The sequence below is a fragment of the Odontesthes bonariensis genome, chromosome 15 (genome assembly GCF_027942865.1).
Source record: "Odontesthes bonariensis isolate fOdoBon6 chromosome 15, fOdoBon6.hap1, whole genome shotgun sequence".
In the NCBI taxonomy this organism is placed as follows: Eukaryota; Metazoa; Chordata; class Actinopteri; order Atheriniformes; family Atherinopsidae; genus Odontesthes; species Odontesthes bonariensis.
Window position 1 is genome coordinate 35,690,234 of NC_134520.1, and position 21,741 is coordinate 35,711,974.

Consider the following 21,741-nt stretch of genomic DNA (forward strand, 5'->3'; position numbering starts at 1 on the left):
GATTCCAGAAAAAAAAAAACGTTAAACTGCTTTCAGTTACCAAAAGAGTTAAATTAATATAAGAAATTCAGTTTAAAAAAATCCTAATCCCAAAATAATGATTGTTATCACGTCTAAAAGTAGAAAAGTAGGAAAAAAAACAGACAATAATAAAAATTATGTTATTCAACATCAAGAAAAAGTAAATAAGATTCAATTTAATGAAAAAATGATAACTAGATAATAATAATATATAATATTATATTATATATATTATATAATATATATATTAATTTATATATTTTATAATAATAATAATTTAAAAAAGGAATATAAGATATAATCTAATGACTAATTATGGAACAATTAATATAAATGAAATCATTAAACTGCTTTATTCCACCAGAGATGAATAATCTAGAAGCTCTTTGTGGGTTTTAGACTGGAATTAAAGGACAAGAGCGTTTTTTTGACATTGGGCCCTTGATTTCACATTATAACATGATGTTCTACTCACCCTTGCTTGTTGTTGGTCATTTGGAGCTGTTCCGAAGATATTCGAGAGGCGTCTGGCTGCTCTCTTGAGATATTCGGCCATGAAACGGTTTCCTATGGGCAACGTTATACAGGCACAAACTATGCTGTTTATAATTTATTAATTACTGTACCTAGTGTACAGTAATTAATAAATTACTGTACACTAGTAATTTAGAATTTTTGTTGTAAAGTGGGTGTTACTGACGTCCTCGTCGTGCTACTACCACAGACAGCCCACAGACCTGCTGCCTATTTATTCATTCATACAAAAATTCAAAATTAGTAACCCGGATTTTTTTAAGTAAGCGACGCACCTCCACGTTATCAGTGCTAGTGTACAGTAATTAATAAATTATAAACAGCATAGTTTGTGCCTGTATAAGCTTGCCCATAGGAAACCGTTTCATGGCCGAATATCTCAAGAGAGCAGCCAGACGCCTCTCGAATATCTTCGGAACAGCTCCAAATGTCCAACAACAAGCAGGGGTGAGTAGAACATCATGTTATAATGTGAAATCAAGGGCCCAATGTCAAAAAAACGCTCTTGTCCTTTAAGATTTGTTCCCATTTCTTTAGCTGCATGTGTGAAAAACAGCAAAGATAACACAGTGGACAGACAGAAAACAGGATTTCTGCAGCAACAAGGTGATTCCCAAAGAGCTGTTAGCTGAAAACTTGGCATATCTCAGCATGGTGTGCAGTGTGTCCTTAAAACATTTGAGGAAACTGGACAAGTGGAGGACAGAAGAAGAAGTGTCAGGCCTAAAGAACTATCTGAAAGAAAGGACAGAAAGCTCGTCTGAGAGGGTTCAGGCTGTGCTGAAGGAGAAAGGAGCTCAGAGCAGATATTCACTTTAAAGCTGCTCAGAACTGAACTAACTCTGGTTCTGCCTCAGATTCTGGGTTTATGTTCATGTTGGAACACGTTTCAGTGAATCTCTGCAGCTGTTACCATGGAAACATCTGCAGATATTCACTTTAAAGCTGCTCAGAACTGAACTAACTCTGGTTCTGCCTCAGATTCTGGGTTTATGTTCATGTTGGAACATGTTTCAGTGAATCTCTGCAGCTGTTACCATGGAAACATCTGCAGATATTCACTTTAAAGCTGCTCAGAACTGAACTAACTCTGGTTCTGCCTCAGATTCTGGGTTTATGTTCATGTTGGAACATGTTTCAGTGAATCTCTGCAGCTGTTACCATGGAAACATCTGCAGATATTCACCTTAAAGCTGCTCAGAACTGAACTAACTCTGGTTCTGCCTCAGATTCTGGGTTTATGTTCATGTTGGAACATGTTTCAGTGAATCTCTGCAGCTGTTACCATGGAAACATCTGCAGATATTCACTTTAAAGCTGCTCAGAACTGAACTAACTCTGGTTCTGCCTCAGATTCTGGGTTTATGTTCATGTTGGAACATGTTTCAGTGAGTCTCTGCAGCTGTTACCATGGAAACATCTGCAGATATTCACCTTAAAGCTGCTCAGAACTGAACTAACTCTGGTTCTGCCTCAGATTCTGGGTTTATGTTCATGTTGGAACATGTTTCAGTGAGTCTCTGCAGCTGTTACCATGGAAACATCTGCAGATATTCACTTTAAAGCTGCTCAGAACTGAACTAACTCTGGTTCTGCCTCAGATTCTGGGTTTATGTTCATGTTGGAACATGTTTCAGTGAATCTCTGCAGCTGTTACCATGGAAACATCTGCAGATATTCACTTTAAAGCTGCTCAGAACTGAACTAACTCTGCTTCTGCCTCAGATTCTGGGTTTATGTTCATGTTGGAACATGTTTCAGTGAATCTCTGCAGCTGTTACCATGGAAACATCTGCAGATATTCACTTTAAAGCTGCTCAGAACTGAACTAACTCTGGTTCTGCCTCAGATTCTGGGTTTATGTTCATGTTGGAACATCAAAACTCAGATTCTTGTAAAAACAACTTTTATCTTTGGCCGTCAAATTAGACCCATGGTGATTAAGATTATAAACACATCAATAAGCCATTCACAGACTCAAAAATCAACTTAACACACTTAATATTCCTGTTTGAACGTGTTTCAGCTAATTCAATGGGTGGATTTTCACAATAAAAGCATCACTTTCCAGGTTGTTGGGAGAAAGAAAGAAAGAAAGAACTGGATCTTAATTATTCTAAATTCCTGTGACTGATGAATCAGAAAAGTAAAAATAAATGAATTTCCATCAGTTAAACTGTGAAAACGGTGAGTTTTGCATCATATCGTTTCAGTCAGAGGGATCCATGAGGCGGCAGCATCACCTTCTTTCATCGCTCTCACTAACATTAGACGGGCAGACTCATCATAATATATAATATAATATATAATTACACTCCACGCAGCGTCCCTGAGGAGGAATCTGCTGCTTAAAGCGAGCGCCTCGGGGGGGAGGAGCCAGTGGAGCTCTGAGGAAAATAAACGCCGGGCGGCGGGCGCCGTCCATCAGCCATGTTTGGCACTCTGCTCTGATTAGGATTAATTGATTTTTGATTGCGCGCCTCGTTCCGGACGATCGTTGTTTGGCGTTGTGTCTCCAGAGGCCCGAAGAGGTGACGGATGCAGATGCAGCCGGGGCCGAAGGAGGTCAAAAAGCTGGGGAAACAAATGGCTCGTGTATCAACAACACATCCAGCCTGCCGAGGGGATGGAAGACGGATGACGGTCTGAGTATATGTGGTGGGAACAGGGTGACATCAGCCCTGATGGCAGCATCATGTGATCCACAGAAAGGCCTCTCCCCACCTTCCTCCCCTCCTTCCTCCCCCCTGCTGGGGGAAGCTGCCCCCGGCAAAGGCATGAACTCATTCCACGATGACATATTTGGAAAATCGAATGAATCTGAGCTCCCTTTTTCAGCTCGCCCATCCAAACAGTGTGTTAGGAAAGTGGAAAGTTGTACTTTGAACTACAGAAAGTGTCACTAAATGCTTTTATATGAGCCCACAGAGCGCTTTTTATACCCATAAAACCAAGTATTTAGTGACTAAAAGGGTCCAGAACAGCTAAAGAGTTTTATCCCATCAAAGGTGGCAACAGCGCGTTAAACAGTAAGACAGGAGGAAAAAAAGAGTAAAAAAGAGTAAACGAGGAGGTAGAAATGAGATTTAAGAGTAAAAAAGAGAAAAAAGAGTAAACGAGGAGGTAGTAATGAGATTTAAGAGTAAAAAAGAGAAAAAAGAGTAAACGAGGAGGTAGTAATGAGATTTAAGAGTAAAAAAGAGAAAAAAGAGCAAAACAAAGAGTCAATGGGAGCAAATGAAGAGGTAGAAATGAGATTTAAAAAAGTAAAAAAAGAGGTAGAAATGAGATTTAAAAGATTAAATGAAAGGGAAGAAATCTTTATTTCAGAGATTTTAGAACCTGATGGAACAGCTGGGGCAGATTTTCAAACTTGATTTGTTTTCAGCCTTTAATCATTGGTCTTTTTATTTATATATATTGTCATCATAAAATAAGCTTTTTGTATCTTTGTACACAATGTTTCTTTAGGAAACAGTTAATCTGGAGTTCGGGAAAGAGGGAATTAATAAACCCCATGTTTGTCCGGAGAGAAGCCGACATGAAGGCAGAAGTGCTGGAGGTTCAGGGTGCGGATCCCCCCCCCCCCCCCCCCCCCCAGGTTTCCTGTAAAATGGTTCAGTCCAAGCAGCCGCAGGACCTCCCACTCCTCCACTTTTTCCAGGACGGAAATAAATAAAAATCCGCTTCAGTTTCTTTTCGGTTTTGCGTTTCAGCTCAGAATCTCGTTGTAAAACTTTATCAAGCTGTCCTGTTGACAAAGCAGATCAGTTTCAACCAGAATGAGAAGAAAAATAAAATTTAGAAATTACAAATCATTTAGTATTATGACTGTTATAGGTTTCACGGTGAGTCATCGTTAACTCAAAGCGGTTTAAATGCTGTAAATAGAGAAACTATTTGGATTAACTCATTTTACTGACATTTAATTAGCAACTATTCTGATAATCAGAATTAATTAATTATCATTATTATTAAGTGGTTCAACTTTTTTTTCCCCCAAAAAGATTAAATAAATGAATAAACTGGTTTTATTTACTTATTTATTATTTTTTTCAAAGTAGTTGAAAATCCAAAATAATTTTTTTAAATAATTTTTTTTTTATTAATAATAAAAAAATATTTTAATTTTTTTTTAAATAATAACTATTATTATTTTAAATTGATTTAAATAAATAAGTCAAACAAGCAGCAGTAATTCAAATCAGAACCAGATTTTTAACGGTGAACGGTACTATTTGCACTCGCGGAGTGGTGCATCTTCGCAGATATAGACGATCTTTGGTTTCTGTCAGCGGTGCCCTGTTGTCTCGCTGTGAGAGCCGCTGAAGCCGCTGAAGCCTCTCCCTCCGCCCGCAGCCGGTGCTGCCGCTGAAGCCTCTCCCTCCGCCCGCAGCCGGTGCTGCCGCTGAAGCCTCTCCCTCCGCCCGCAGCTGCTGCAGCCGCTGCCGCTGCCGGTGGATCCAGGCCGGAACGAACCTCCGAACATCCGAACCGTCGCAAAGCTTGTTTTTTTCCGTGTTCGAGTCGGTTTCCCGCACCGGGGGGAGGATGCTGTCATGTAAAGAGGCGGCAGTGATTCTAATGCAGGAAACGCCGCTGTGACATCAGCTTAGAATCGTTTCTAAAAGGAGAAACTTCTGGACTGAAACTCTGATTTGACGCCTGAGGAAGTGAAAATGTGACATGAGACACTTTTATATCCGCCCCGGGAAACCTTTTCAGCTCAGTCTGAGATCTGAAGGCTGAACCCAGGAAGCCCTGATGGATGCTGCAGCCTCTGCTGCTTCTTCTTCTGTCTGAACCCGTCCTGGCTCATGATCCGGTTGGATGAGGCTTCTCAAACGCATGACATCATAGTCTCTGAGATGACATCATAGTTTCAGAGATAAAACTTATGGTTAAAGCCAGAATTCATCTTGAGATTTGACCCTGTGGACGGGAACAAGGAGCAGCAGAAACCTCCAGCTCAGGATCCTCTCGCTCATTTAAACACGAAGGAGGAGGACGATGATGATGATGATGATGATGATGATGATGATGATGATGATGATGAAGCATCCTCTCTGAAGCTTGATGTGACAGCCTGAGCCTCTCAGAGTCAGACTCCCGTTAGGATTCCCTGACCTGTAGCGCTGCTGAGATGCTGGACGCGGTGAGGACGAAGGACGCCTGCAGGATCTGCGCCCGGGAGCTCTGCGGCAACCAGCGCCGCTGGATCTTCCACCCGGGCGCCAAGCTCAACCTGCAGGTGCTGCTGTCCCACGCCGTGGGCCGCGAGCTGAGCCGGGACGGCCGCGGCGAGTTCGCCTGCTCCAAGTGCGCCTTCATGCTGGAGCGCATGTACCGCTTCGACACTGTGGTGGCACGGGTGGAGGCGCTGTCCCTGGAGCGCCTGCACCGCCTGCTGCTGGAGAAGGAGCGGCTGAGGCAGTGCGTCGGGGGGCTGTACCGCCGGAGCAACCCCGGGGAGGGCGGGGCCACAGCCGGGGAGGGCGGAGCCACACCCGGGGAGGGCGGAGTCGCACCCGGGGAGGGCGGAGCCGCTCCACCCGGGGCCGAAACGGCGCCCGAAGACCCTCCGCTGGTGGATCTGTCGGCTCTGCAGGATGTCCGGTACTCGGACTTGATCCAGGACGACCTGACCTACTCCGTGTACGAGTCCTGGGCCGAGAAGGAGGACCCCCCCACCGCCTCCGCCTCCTCCGCCCTGGACCAGCTGCTCCACCCGTGCTCGGCAGCAGACTCCGCCTCCGGCCAGAAGCCGCGGCGCTGCAGGGGCTGCGCCGCGCTCCGAGTGGCCGACTCTCACTACGAGGCGGTCTGCAAGGTGCCCCGAAGGGTCGGGCGCCGGAGCACGTCCTGCGGCCCGTCGGCGTCCTGCGGCCCGTCTGCGTCCTGCGGCCCGGTAAACCCGCCCAGAACCCCTGAGGCCCCTGAGGCCCCTGAGGCTCCTGAGGCGGCGGCGCCCTCTGAGGCTCCGGCTGGGATGGAGGTGGAGACGAGGAGCTCCAGCCCGGCCTCCTCCGTGGAGTCTCTGGACACCGCCGTGGACGTGGGCTGCCTCCCCACCCACCACAGCAGCATTCTGGAGGAGAAGGGGCCCCCTCCGTGGGACCGGCCCCCCAGTGAGAGCTCCCTTTCTGGCCTGGAGACGGTGGTGGGCCTCCTGCGGGGCTGGGAGTACCGGCCCCTGAAGCCCCTCAGGGGCAGCAAGCTGCCAGTCCTGCTCAGGACCAGGCTGGAGCACGGCCTGTCCATGCGTCTGTCCGTCCCACCGAGGTCGCCCTGCAGGGGGGCCGCGGGCTGCGAGCTGTGCCCCCCCCGGGCGGTGCCGGAGGTGGTGCTGCCCTGTGCCCGGCAGGAGCTGCAGGCAGAGCTGCAGGAGATGGAGGAGCAGTGGCTGGACGACTACGTCCGCTGTGGGCCGTTCCGCTTCCAGCAGGTCGGCTGACCCGGAAACACACACCGATGCTCCAGTTTTTACTTTATTCTGAGGACATTAAGTTTAAGATATTTATTTTCTCTCTTTAATCCAGTTATTCATTAGGAATAAATGGTTCAAAGCTAAACACCAGATTAACTGATAGTCGGGGAGCCAAAGTCTCAAAAATGGGTTGAACCTGACATGGGCTGTGTTCGAAACCGCATACTGCATACTACATACTGCATACTGCATACTGCATACTACATACTGCATACTACATACTGCATACTGCATACTGCATACTATATACTGCATACTGCATACTGCATACTACATACTGCATACTACATACTGCATACTACATACTGCATACTGCATACTGCATACTACATACTGCATACTACATACTGCATACTACATACTGCATACTACATACTGCATACTGCATACGGCATACTGCATACTACATACTGCATACTGCATACTACATACTGCATACGGCATACTGCATACTACATACTGCATACTGCATACGGCATACTGCATACTACATACTGCATACTACATACTGCATACTACATACTGCATACGGCATACTGCATACTACATACTGCATACTACATACTGCATACTACATACTGCATACTACATACTGCATACGGCATACTGCATACTACATACTGCATACTACATACTGCATACTACATACTGCATACGGCATACTGCATACTACATACTGCATACTACATACTGCATACTACATACTGCATACTACATACTGCATACGGCATACTGCATACTACATACTGCATACTACATACTGCATACGGCATACTGCATACTACATACTGCATACTGCATACTACATACTGCATACTACATACTGCATACTACATACTGCATACGGCATACTGCATACTACATACGGCATACTGCATACTACATACTGCATACTGCATACTGCATACTACATACTACATACTGCATACTACATACTGCATACGGCATACTGCATACTACATACTACATACTACATACTGCATACTACATACTGCATACTACATACTGCATACTACATACTACATACTGCATACGGCATACTGCATACTACATACTGCATACTGCATACTGCATACCGCATACTGCATACTGCATACTACATACTACATACTACATACTGCATACTTCCATACTGCATACTACATACTACATACTGCATACTACATACTGCATACTGCATACTACATACTGCATACTTCCATACTGCATACTACATACTACATACTACATACTGCATACTACATACTGCATACTGCATACTACATACTGCATACTACATACTGCATACTTCCATACTGCATACTACATACTGCATACCGCATACCGCATACTGCATACTGCATACTACATACTGCATACTAAATACTACATACTACATACTACATACTGCATACTTCCATATTACATACTTCCATATTACATACTGAATACTACATACTGCATACTACATACTGCATACTTCCATATTACATACTTCCATATTACATACTGAATACTACATACTGCATACTACATACTGCATACTACATGCTACATACTGCATACTACGGCATACATACTGCATACTACATACTGCATACTTCCATATTACATACTACATACTACATACTACATACTGCATACTTCCATACTGCATACTACATACTACATACTGCATACTACATACTGCATACTGCATACTACATACTGCATACTTCCATACTGCATACTACATACTACATACTACATACTGCATACTACATACTGCATACTGCATACTACATACTGCATACTACATACTGCATACTTCCATACTGCATACTACATACTGCATACCGCATACTGCATACTGCATACTACATACTGCATACTAAATACTACATACTACATACTACATACTGCATACTTCCATATTACATACTTCCATATTACATACTGAATACTACATACTGCATACTACATACTGCATACTTCCATATTACATACTTCCATATTACATACTGAATACTACATACTGCATACTACATACTGCATACTACATGCTACATACTGCATACTACGGCATACATACTGCATACTACATACTGCATACTTCCATATTACATACTGCATACTACATACTGCATACTACATACTGCATACTTCCATATTACATACTTCCATATTACATACTGAATACTACATACTGCATACTACATACTGCATACTACATACTGCATACTACATACTACATACTGCATACTACATACTGCATACTACATACTGCATACTACATACTGCATACTTCCATACTGCATACTGATCGATCAGACAGTATGCAGAGCGTTTACCCACAATGCATTTGGCTCCTGCCCGAGCCAAAATCAGCCGGCCTGAAGCTGATTTCCCTTAAGCTCTAAACTCTGTAAACTTTAGCAACATTTGAAACATTTTCAGGTGAGAAAGTAGTCGTTTAGATCCCCAACGTGTTGAAAACCTGACAAAATACCGGCTGTTTACAATTTTGTTCCCACGAATTCGGCGCTACTAAAGCTAGCCGCAGTGAGCTAACGCACTTCCGGTTATTTTAACAAAATAAAATACCCGTTGCCTTTTATCATAGGGAAAGCCATTACCATACAATTGGTGCTTTTGTTTTGGAAACAGGAAGTGAACCTACCCTCGTTGTAGCTAGCTTGAAACTGCCGTTTTGACAGGAAATGACGATCGGCGACGTCACGTTACGTTGCATTGTTGCAATGTTGGAAAATTACAATTTTCCACAAATCCTCAGTGGGTTGGGTAACCGGTCAATAAATGCATTCCAGATGCACAGAACACATGTGGAGACAACATCCAATGAAATTTCAACTCTTAAAATACATTTCTACAGGATTTTGGCTCAATTTAATGCAAAAACATCGGGCGTTTTTTTTCACTTTTTTCCAATATTTTCATCTTTACTTCATTGGCAATCAATTATTCTTCCAAATTATGACATCAGTCAATATGCCATTCTGTTCACCAAACAGTATACTCATTCCACAGAAAAAAAAATTGGAAAAATCCAACCAAAATCATTGGATCTATGATGATTTCACTGCTCGGCCTCGTTGGCGATCAACAGGCTCAGAACCACAATAGAATTTAAGCTTATTCTCAAAATTCAGAATGACATTCTGGATATTTTAGCATCATGGCATGCAGAGCAGACCCTCTGATTATTGCTTCTTAGGGTCAAAGTGAACATAAAAAACACAAAAGTATGGCAGACCATGTTAGGTTCAACCCATTTTATTGAGCTTTTGAGGTTTTGGCTCCCTGACTTTGAGCAGTTGCTTCAGATCAGGGTCCCTCATTCAGGCTCCATCCAGGTCCAACCTGTCGGATTTACGTCCCTTTTTTTTTCCGCTGAGAAAGTCGAACACTTTCATTTCCCCTTGAGAGGGATCATTAGAACCCCCTCCTCATCGGTATCCTAGCAACCCTTTGGGTTGCCGCGGCAACAGTCTCCTAAGTGCTGTAGCCGTTTGTTGGTTGGTCTTCAAACCTTCTGTTGTTATGTTAATCGTCAGTTTGAATGAGGCTCGTCGAGCCAGGAGACAAAACGCTTCTGTTCCAGGCTCTTATGAGCAGAACTGCCCCGTGTAGCCGCTCTGCAGCCTGCAGCCGCTCTGCTGCAGCGCTTCACACAGAGCTCATTCTGTCTCTGAGGGCCGGGCGACATCACATCCTCACACAGGCGAAGACAAACACAAACAAGGAAGTCACCAGCAGCGAGCTGACATCACGGCCTTAAAGGCGGCAGCTGCAGGATGACAGGCTGCACATTTTAACCTCACAAAGTTTCACTGAAAACAGCAGCTGAAGCATGAAAATAAGCGTTAAGAAAAAGATCTTTAGAAGCTGTTGGCAGCATCACATCTTCTGTGATGACGGTTCCAGATTCTTTTTCCCACCTTAATCTAACCTTATCTGTTGAGTAGGGCTGGGCAACGATTAAAATGTTTAATCTAATTAATCACATGATTTCCCTGATTAATCACGATTAATCGCATTTGTACGCAGAATCCAAAAATGAATCCAAAAGTAGCGTATAGCTTTTAGCATTTAGCTTTATTTTAAATGTGCTGCCATATGAATGAAAGTGCCATAACATTTGTTGTGCAAACACACTTTTAACATCAGCATCTTTCTGTAGTTTTTATGTAGAAGCCTCGCTCCACTGTCTGTTTCCTTGAATGACTTGCTGCTATCAGTTGTGTGTTTTGCCTTTAAGTGATATTTTAGACTGGAACTACTACGCTGAGAAGACAATTCAACTTGGCTGTAAATGCAGGAGTTTTTTAAAATTTATTTTGAAATGCGTGCTTTTATGTTGAAACAAGTAAAACAGGAAGTAGCGCCGGTTAGCTCCGTGAGCTTCACACCTGTAGCGGTGATGCTACCTGCTAGTTTATCTTTATTTTATTACTCCATGCTTCACCCTGTGAATGTGATGCATTCAACAGACTTTTACAATAATAAAACCTGCGTTAATGCGCGATAAAATATTTATCAGCGTTAAATAATTAACGCGATAATAACTAGTTAACTCAGCCCTACTGTTGAGTATTTCTTATTGGATCGAATACGGGAAAAAGGACAGTGTTGAAACAAGTTTCTTATTGTCCTTGTTTTTTTTGTACATGAATATGTTCGGGAAGCCCCATTTTTTGCTGTACTGATGTGACTCGTCCTCCTGTGTTTCAGAGGATGATCGACGAGCAGCAGGGTCGGCTCAGCGAGTACGAGGGAGCTGCTGGTCTGTGTGTCGCTGAGCTGCAGGAGGCCCAGAGCCAAGTCCGCTCCCTGCAGGCCAAGATCAGAGCCAGCGAGTCCAGGAACCAGGTACAAACGCCTCCGTCTGCACACGGCACCCATCAGAGTCTCACCTGGACGATGAGCGACCGACGCCAGCCTCAGAGAATATGGATAGATCTTTGTGTTTGTGTGCAGAAGCTGCAGGAGCGTCTGGCTGAGATGGAGCTGGAGCTGCGCTCGGCCCGAGAGGAAGCCCAGCGGCAGGAGCGAAATATCCAGAACCTCAGCGATACCGCCGGCTCCAAGGAGGCGGAGGTGATGGATGCAGACCGGGAGGAGTTAGAGGGTGATGGAGAGCTGCCGGAGGTGGGAAAAGGTCTAATGGAGTTGTTCTGCTTGTGTGTGCGCAGGCTGCAGAGCTGTTCGGAGTCATCGAGGAGCAGAATAAGATGCTGTGTTCCCTCAAAGAGCTCGCCAACCGCAGCCAGCTGCAGCAGCTGCAGGTCCGTCCTCCACACTGAAGACATTACATCACATTACATTACATTACATCACATTACATTACATCACATTACATCACATTACATTACATTACATCACATTACATTACATTACATCACATTACATCACATTACATTACATTACATTACATCACATTACATTACATCACATTACATTACATTACATCACATTACATTACATCACATTACATCACATTACATTACATCACATTACATTACATCACATTACATTATATTACATCACATTACATTACATCACATTACATTACATTACATCACATTACATTACATCACATTACATCACATTACATTACGGTCATTCTGCCACGGAGTCATCCATGGTGATGGGGGAAGGATCGTATCAAATCATATCGAATCGTTGGCTCAATATTGTGTATCAAATCATATTGAATCGAATCGTTGGCTGAATATCGTGTATCGAATTGTTGGCTGAATATCGTGTATCGAATTGAATCGTTGGCTGAATATCGTGTATCGTATTGAATCGAATCGTATCAAATCATATCGAATAAAATCGTATAATTTCGAATCGTATATCGATACTTATGTATATAATAATTGTAACTGTAATACATAATCATTCTGTATGCAGAGTTTCCTTCACCTTACCCTCTGACCCTCTGACCCTCCCCCTCTCTGCCAGGTGTCCGGGGCAGAAACCGTCCGAGGTCAGAGCGAGGCCCTGGCCCTGCAGGCCTCTCTGTTCCAGGCTCAGCTGGAGATGCAGGCGGGCCAGCGGGCGCAGCTGCATGCAGCCCGGGCTCAGGAGGACCAGAACCGGGCCCTGGAGAGGCTGGAGACGGACCTGCAGGGGGCGCTGCAGCACAGGAGGGAGACGGAGAGGCACAACCAGGTGAGAGGCGTTCAGGAGCTGGTGACAGGCTCTGGTGTGGCACTCCTTTGACCTTTGACCTTTCGTTCAGGAGCTGCAGCTGGCTCTGCAGAAGGCTCGATCCGCTCTGCAGGAGAGAGAGGAGCTGCTCAGGGAGAGCGAGCACCAACGGCAGAGGGAGAAGGAGGAGAGAGAGAGCGCCATTGGAGAGCTGAGGACGTCTCTGCAGACCAAAGAGCTCCTGCTGGAGGTCAGATATTCTCAAACTGTGACAGCAGCAGGAAGACGTCTCTCCTCAGATCCACCTACTTTTTCAACTGTTCAAACGTTGACACTCTCGTCTGCCATCTTTCAGGACTACTCCCAGATGTTGGAGGCTCCGAAGGAGAAGAGCGACTCTCTGCTGCAGAAACTCCGCCAGCGTATAAACGAGAGAGACCGAGCTCTGCAGGTAAAGCTTCACAGCAGCAGCTGTGCTCGGTCATGTGATCCAGGAGGTTATCTCCTATGACTTTAATTAAGCTCAGAAATATACTTATGTTATAATCCCACCTGTTACTGAATATTCCACAGTACAATGAAGTGTGAGAACGAGTTCAAAGGTGTGAGAAGAAGTAAAAGAAGGCGGGGCTTTAGTTTGGCACCTAAACCTACACCTATACTTAAACCTAAACCTATACCTAAACCTAAACCTATACTTAAACCTAAACCTATACTTAAACCTAAACCTAAACCTATACCTAAACCTAAACCTATACTTAAACCTAAACCTAAACCTATACCTAAACCTAAACCTATACTTAAACCTAAACCTATACTTAAACCTAAACCTAAACCTATACCTAAACCTAAACCTATACTTAAACCTAAACCTAAACCTATACCTAAACCTAAACCTATACTTAAACCTAAACCTAAACCTATACCTAAACCTAAACCTATACTTAAACCTAAACCTAAACCTATACCTAAACCTAAACCTATACTTAAACCTAAACCTAAACCTATACTTAAACCTAAACCTATACTTAAACCTGCACCTAAACCTAAACCTATACTTAAACCTAAACTTAAACCTAAACCTATACTTAAACCTGCACCTAAACCTAAACCTATACTTAAACCTGCACCTGCACCTAAACCTATACTTAAACCTAAACCTATACTTAAACCTGCACCTGCACCTAAACATATACTTAAACCTGAACCTAAACCTAAACCTAAACTTAAACCTGCACCTAAACCTAAACCTATACTTAAACCTGCACTTAAACCTATACTTAAACCTAAACCTATACTTAAACCTGCACCTGCACTTAAACCTGCACTTAAACCTGCACTTAAACCTGCACTTAAACCTATACTTAAACCTAAACCTATACTTAAACCTGCACCTAAACCTAAACCTATACTTAAACCTGCACTTAAACCTATACTTAAACCTAAACCTATACTTAAACCTGCACCTAAACCTAAACCTATACTTAAAGGCGGGGTAGGGGATCTTTTTCTGGAACATTTTTTTACATATTGCTTGAAATACTCTTCACACCCTCATTGCAACCAATTAATTAAAAGTTTTGACACAAATATGAAAAGTTTTAGTGGCCTCTAGAACGTACAATCTAGGGAAAACAGTATCCAATCATTGTGAACGGACCGTTCACAATGATTGGATTCTGATGCCATCTATCAAACTGCAATCTGCTCCTCCCTCCCCCTCCTTCCCCCTCCTTCCCCCCTGTGCGCGTACCCTGCTCCGTGAACGAAGCTTGGCAGGAAGCTAAACTAGAGCCAGCTTGGCTAGCACCTAGCATTATTAAACGTATAGTTAGCATAAACTAAATACTAAATACTAAATACGACAACGATCGATGCTTGCTGTCAGAACAGCGCTCGTGCACCTTCGTGCGCGTTCATGTACTCTAGAGGCGTGCCTTTGGGGGGAAAGTGAAGAAAAGGGTTGGGACTTTTTACCTGTGTATTTTCAAAATGCAGCTTCGCTGGACTCAAAATCCAGGATCTCCTACCCTACCTTTAAACCTGCACCTAAACCTAAACCTACACCTATACTTAAACCTGCACCTAAACCTATACTTAAACCTGCACCTGCACCTAAACCTACACCTATACTTATACCTGCACCTAAACCTAAACTTGACTTATACCTGCACCTAAACCTAAACTTGACTTATACCTGCACCTAAACCTAAACTTGACTTAAACCTGCACCTAAACCTACACCTATACTTAAACCTGCACCTAAACCTAAACCTATACTTAAACCTGCACCTAAACCTAAACCTATACTTAAACCTGCACCTAAACCTAAACCTATACTTATACCTGCACCTAAACCTAAACCTATACTTATACCTGCACCTAAACCTAAACCTATACTTAAACCTAAACCTATACTTAAACCTGCACCTAAAACTATACTTAAACCTATACTTACACCTACACCTTCACCTAGTGGACCTCTGCTTTCCTTGGTCTGTTCGGACATAAAAAGGCTGCCTCTTCCAGTTCAGTTTTTAACTTTAGAAGAAGCGATGAAGAAGCTCCAGGCTCCGTGTGGTTCTTTAAAACCTTTTAGAGCTCATGAAAAGCTGCAGGTGTGTGAGGTGAGGAATAAGATGGAGGTAAAACTGAACTCTACATCTGATTGGTTGTTCTGCCGACCTGCAGCGAGCGGTGGATGAGAAGTTCTGCTGCGTGGAGGAGAAGGAGGAGGAGACTCGCCGCCTCCAGCTGCTGCTCCGGGAGAATCAGAGAGACCTGGAGAGGCAGCGCTGCGTTCTGGCCAACAATGAGGAGACCATCACCGTAAGGAAACCCCGATGAAGCGCTCCTCCTCTCTGAGGCGTGCAGGCTTCTGATCCGACGTCTGTGTTTGTGTTTGTGTCAGAGTCTGGAGGTGCTGCTGAGAGGAAAGACTCTGGAGCTGCAGCAGGTGAGCGACGGCTGGAGGAGCCTCCAGCGGCGGCAGCAGGACGGCGAGGACAGGCAGAGCCGCGTCCTCAGGGAAAGGGACGCCATCATCGAGCAGCTGCAGGCGGCGCTGCACGCTCGCACGGAGGAGGCTCAGGTACAGAGAGACGAGCAGGGAAATTATGTTTCTTATTAAATAGGTGCTGAGCCAAGGTGCTGAAGGATGATGATAGGAACCTGATTTCGGTCCAAAACAAGAAATTGGAGTTTTTCTGTGCTGTAGGCGAAAAAAGAATGAAGAGATTCAGTTTACTCATCTCAGCCTAACAAATGTGCAGAGTCATTACATTTGAAAAGGGTTGCTAAAGCCGTGCACGATCAGCTTTAAGATTGCTGAAGCTAAACGCCCCAAAGGGAGCGTAAATAAGATTCAAAGATTCAAAGGTTTAGTATCATATGTGCAGTTAGAAACGTGTTTCCCTGTACAATGAAATTCTTTACTTTGTTGCCCGCACTGGATGTCCAAATATAATAAAAGATAAGATAAAATAAGCATGCAACAACAATAAATATAGAAATAAAAATATAGAAATCTAGCTTGTGTAAACAGCTAGATACTCAGTAAATAAACGGGATGAATGAGGTCCCAGTACAGATCCCTGAGGAACTCCACAGGTTAGATCCTCTCAGGAGGGAGATCCATCATCAGATGAGACAAAATGCTTTTGGTTACAAAGATAAGAAGCAAACCACTCGTGTTTAGACCCAACACTGGTTCATCCCTTGAGTTAGGAGCCTTTTTCCTGCCTGAATGGTTCATAGTTCAGAGTTAAGTGGCTTAATGAAGAAAAAACACATTCCTCTGAAGATGGAGTGTCTGAAAATGAGTAAATAAAAAGCAAAAAATGTCCAAAGAGAAACTCTGAAAGAGCTTCAGGAAGCTGCAGAACTGCTGATCAGGACACTTTAGAGCACTTTTAAAACTCTGTTCTGAAGTTCTGATCCAACTCGGTTTTAGTTGCTTTAAAAGATGCAAAGTTAGCGAAAGTTAGCGGATGTTTGAAATCTGTTTCCACCCGTCGGCTGCAGGATCTGCGCTGCTCCCTGCTGGCTCGGGTCCACTCGGCTCCGCGGGACGTCCTGGAGGAGCTAAAGGTCCGCCTCCAGCTTAAGGACCGCCTCTTCCAGGAAGTGTTGGCCGATCGGACCCATCAGGCCCGGGAGCACCAGGACCAGGTCCAGGATCTGCTCAGAACCCTCGGCTCCAGAGACCAGTACATTAAGGTGGGGTAGAGGAACGGGCAAAACCTCCGGCTGCACGAAGCAGCTGTGATTAATGAAAATGTTCAACGCTCTGTCTCCAGGACTCATCCAGCCAGCTCAGTGAGGTCATCAGCGAGCAGGCGGCGAGGCTCCAGGAGCTGCGCCGACAGGTGAGCTCAGGGTTTGGATCCAGGCCCGACTCTGGGCCGGACCTGGCCGCCCGGCTGGACTCCCTCAGCAGGACTCTGCTGGTTAAGGAGGAGACCATCAGGGTCAGTGTGAGACACTAATAATAAGATTATTTTATTCAATATTAGTATTACTAAGGGCATGAGCATTTGTTCTGTTTTAGAGCAATTGTTTCCGATACAAATATATTAAATTCCCCTATTTAAATCTTTAAATGCCGTTTTCTCAAAATCAGTTTTTTTGTATTTTTCCAGTATCAATATCTCAGCCTATGGAGCACCTACTGACACCCCAAACTTTCCAGTTACACACTTAGCAGTATTCCGAAGATATTTACGGAAGGATTTGTTGATAAATCATTCCTGCCCTGATTTATGTGACATTATAATAAAAAAATATGGCGAAAATCAATGTTTTTTTTAGGCTATGGACAGTATATTTTGATTTCCTAGGAAATGAAAGCAGATATCCTGAAATCCCTCTGTAAGTTTCTTTTAATTTTGTGTGTAAACAAAATGAAAAAAGAATTTTGCACCTGGCTTTATCATATGTTCAGATCTATCTTCCGGAAATATATGCAAATGTGCGCATATTTAATGAGATAATGCCTCATTTGCATAATTAAACATACAAATTTCTAAAACTTGTAGTACATTTGTTTTCATACTTCTATAAGTAATCAACTGAGGAAGTTTCATGGTGATATCTATTATTTTAAATCATTACCCTATTCACCTGTAGTGTCTTGCCTTTAAACCACCAAACATTCAGTTCTGCTGTTTCAGCTTCATCTCCCGAAGCATTTCACCTTCTCTTCTAAAAGCTTTTATCCGTTTCATGTGGTATATTTCCCTGTTTCCTGCTGCAGGACCTCCAGAGGCGGGCAGTGGATCCACCGGACCTCCCTCTGGTGGAGCGACTGACCCAGGAGGTCCAGGAGCTGAGGGAGTGTCTGCTTCAGCTTCCCCCAGCCAGGGGCCCCGCGCTGGGCCACGACCGGCCCAACGTCAGGCAGCCTGAGTTTGGAGGTGGGCATCAGAGAAGCATGGGGCAGTATCTATAACCCCCTGCAGCACCGGGGAGCCCAGACTGTGGTGTGGGGGTCCGAGTGGAGTGGCTCACTGTGGTGGTGGTGGTGTTTGTTCTAATGGGGAAAAATACTAACAGGATATTTTATTGTGTTTCTGCTCGCCTCCTAACGCTGATGACAGAATGTTTGTTTCACTAATGACTCATAAAGATGGTTTAAGCCCTTAAAGTGAGAAGATGAACCAGGTTTAAGTCCCACAAAGTGACTCTTTTCCTCTCCTGAGTTTAAAATCCTGTGAAAATAAATGAAAATAAATATCCCGACATGATGCTTTAGGAGCCATGTTCCCTTTTTTATTATTTATATCTTATTTGATATTTTTAGTTTCACTGTTTTATTTTTGTTTAGATTTTTCTATTATTTTCTATGTAGTTTTTACATTCTTGACTCCTCTCTTTGACTCTCTTTGACTCTTTAGGTGGAACATTTCTCATCCCAGGAACCAGGTTATTTTAGGGGGAACATTTCTCATCCCAGGAACCAGGTTCTGTTAGGGGGAACATTTCTCATCCCAGGAACCAGGTTATTTTAGGGGGAACATTTCTCAACCTAGGAACCAGGTTCTGTTAGGGGGAACATTTCTCAACCTAGGAACCAGGTTATTTTAGGGGGAACATTTCTCATCCCAGGAACCAGGTTATTTTAGAGGGAACATTTATCAACCTAGGAACCAGGTTCTTTTAGGGGGAACATTTCTCATCCTAGGAACCAGGTTCTTTTAGGGGGAACATTTCTCAACCTAGGAACCAGGTTCTGTTAGGGGGAACATTTATCAACCTAGGAACCAGGTTCTTTTAGGGGGAACATTTCTCATCCTAGGAACCAGGTTCTTTTAGGGGGAACATTTATCAAACTAGGAACCAGGTTCTGTTAGGGGGAACATTTCTCAACCTAGGAACCAGGTTATTTTAGGGGGAACATTTCTCATCCTAGGAACCAGGTTATTTTAGGGGGAACATTTCTCATTCTAGGAACCAGGTTCTTTTAGGGGGAACATTTCTCATCCCAGGAACCAGGTTATTTTAGGGGGAACATTTCTCATCCCAGGAACCAGGTTCTTTTAGGGGGAACATTTCTCATCCCAGGAACCAGGTTCTTTTAGGGGGAACATTTCTCATCCTAGGAACCAGGTTCTTTTAGGGGGAACATTTCTCATCCTAGGAACCAGGTTATTTTAGGGGGAACATTTCTCATCCTAGGAACCAGGTTCTTTTAGGGGGAACATTTATCAAACTAGGAACCAGGTTATTTTAGGGGGAACATTTCTCATCCCAGGAACCAGGTTCTTTTAGGGGGAACATTTCTCATCCCAGGAACCAGGTTCTTTTAGGGGGAACATTTCTCATCCTAGGAACCAGGTTATTTTAGGGGGAACATTTCTCATCCTAGGAACCAGGTTCTTTTAGGGGGAACATTTATCAAACTAGGAACCAGGTTATTTTAGGGGGAACATTTCTCATCCCAGGAACCAGGTTCTTTTAGGGGAAACATTTCTCATCCCAGGAACCAGGTTCTGTTAGGGGGAACATTTCTCAACCTAGGAACCAGGTTATTTTAGGGGGAACATTTCTCATCCTAGGAACCAGGTTCTTTTAGGGGGAACATTTATCAAACTAGGAACCAGGTTATTTTAGGGGGAACATTTCTCATTCTAGGAACCAGGTTCTTTTAGGGGGAACATTTCTCATCCCAGGAACCAGGTTATTTTAGGGGGAACATTTCTCATCCCAGGAACCAGGTTCTTTTAGGGGGAACATTTATCAAACTAGGAACCAGGTTATTTTAGGGGGAACATTTCTCATTCTAGGAACCAGGTTCTTTTAGGGGGAACATTTCTCATCCCAGGAACCAGGTTATTTTAGGGGGAACATTTCTCATCCTAGGAACCAGGTTCTTTTAGGGGGAACATTTATCAAACTAGGAACCAGGTTATTTTAGGGGGAACATTTCTCATCCCAGGAACCAGGTTCTTTTAGGGGGAACATTTATCAAACTAGGAACCAGGTTATTTTAGGGGGAACATTTCTCATCCCAGGAACCAGGTTCTTTTAGGGGGAACATTTCTCATCCCAGGAACCAGGTTCTTTTAGGGGGAACATTTCTCATCCTAGGAACCAGGTTCTTTTAGGGGGAACATTTATCAACCTAGGAACCAGGTTATTTTAGGGGGAACATTTATCAAACTAGGAACCAGGTTATTTTAGGGGGAACATTTCTCATCCCAGGAACCAGGTTCTTTTAGGGGGAACATTTATCAAACTAGGAACCAGGTTCTTTTAGGGAACATTTATCAAACTAGGAACCAGGTTCTTTTAGGGGGAACATTTATCAACCTAGGAACCAGGTTCTTTTAGGGGGAACATTTCTCATCCTAGGAACCAGGTTCTTTTAGGGGGAACATTTCTCATCCTAGGAACCAGGTTCAAAATCCCTGATATTCATCATGATTCGACCAGTTAAACCGTGTCCATCATTAGATATTAGAAATGTGTTTTACCCTGTAAACGGAACACATTTTAACTCATTATTTGAGTCTGAAAACATCCCAAATAAACTCCTTTTTTCATATTTTAGTGCAGTTTCCGTCACGTTACTCTCTGCTTAAAGAAAGTTAATCTCTTAGGTGAACTCATCTTTGGTTGTGGCTGACAGTCGTGGTGTGTCGCCGCACGTGTGCATGTTTCTGAATGCTGAACCGAGTCTCACGCTGCCTGAAATGTCTGTACAAAACGTTTGCTTTTGTAATTATTATTGTTGTGCATATTGAGTTTGTGGTTTGCTTTTTCTGAAATTCTGAACCAGCATCGGTTCCGTTACTGTGGAATGAATCTGATCTGGAACCGGTGTCACACCGTAAGTACGAAGTTTCCCCTGGACGCCATGTTTGTTGCTCTGCAGACATTTCACTGAAGCTTCTGGAGCATTTCATAATAAATAATAAAGTTATATTGCTTGTATGATGCATTTGTGACTGCAGAAAGTCTCCATTGTTTGTATTCTTTTAGCAGTTTTCATTCCTTCCCTCAGAAACACTGTCACTAAAGCACAACTACATCACCACCCCCTCCTTTTCCAGCTGGATTTAAGC

At 43.6% G+C, this 21,741-nt stretch overlaps 1 protein-coding gene across 9 annotated transcripts in view; it reads left to right on the forward strand.

Moving 5' to 3' along the window:
- Positions 1-21,741, forward strand: part of pde4dip (phosphodiesterase 4D interacting protein) — a 159,821-nt gene that overhangs the window by 95,557 nt on the left and 42,523 nt on the right. For 5 of the 9 annotated variants that reach the window (XM_075486068.1, XM_075486069.1, XM_075486071.1 and 2 more), the window contains exons 1-12: positions 4,855-7,000; positions 11,753-11,890; positions 11,999-12,118; positions 12,214-12,306; positions 12,989-13,198; positions 13,269-13,427; positions 13,533-13,622; positions 15,863-16,006; positions 16,089-16,268; positions 17,201-17,395; positions 17,476-17,646; positions 18,432-18,591. In XM_075486068.1, coding sequence (XP_075342183.1) covers positions 5,699-7,000; positions 11,753-11,890; positions 11,999-12,118; positions 12,214-12,306; positions 12,989-13,198; positions 13,269-13,427; positions 13,533-13,622; positions 15,863-16,006; positions 16,089-16,268; positions 17,201-17,395; positions 17,476-17,646; positions 18,432-18,591 — 2,962 coding nt within the window. In that variant the 5' untranslated portion in view covers positions 4,855-5,698. Of the gene's footprint in view, positions 1-4,853; positions 7,001-11,752; positions 11,891-11,998; positions 12,119-12,213; positions 12,307-12,988; positions 13,199-13,268; positions 13,428-13,532; positions 13,623-15,862; positions 16,007-16,088; positions 16,269-17,200; positions 17,396-17,475; positions 17,647-18,431; positions 18,592-21,741 lie in introns of those variants that run through there. The other 4 variants (XM_075486076.1, XM_075486075.1, XM_075486074.1 and 1 more) reach the window with 2 other exon arrangements.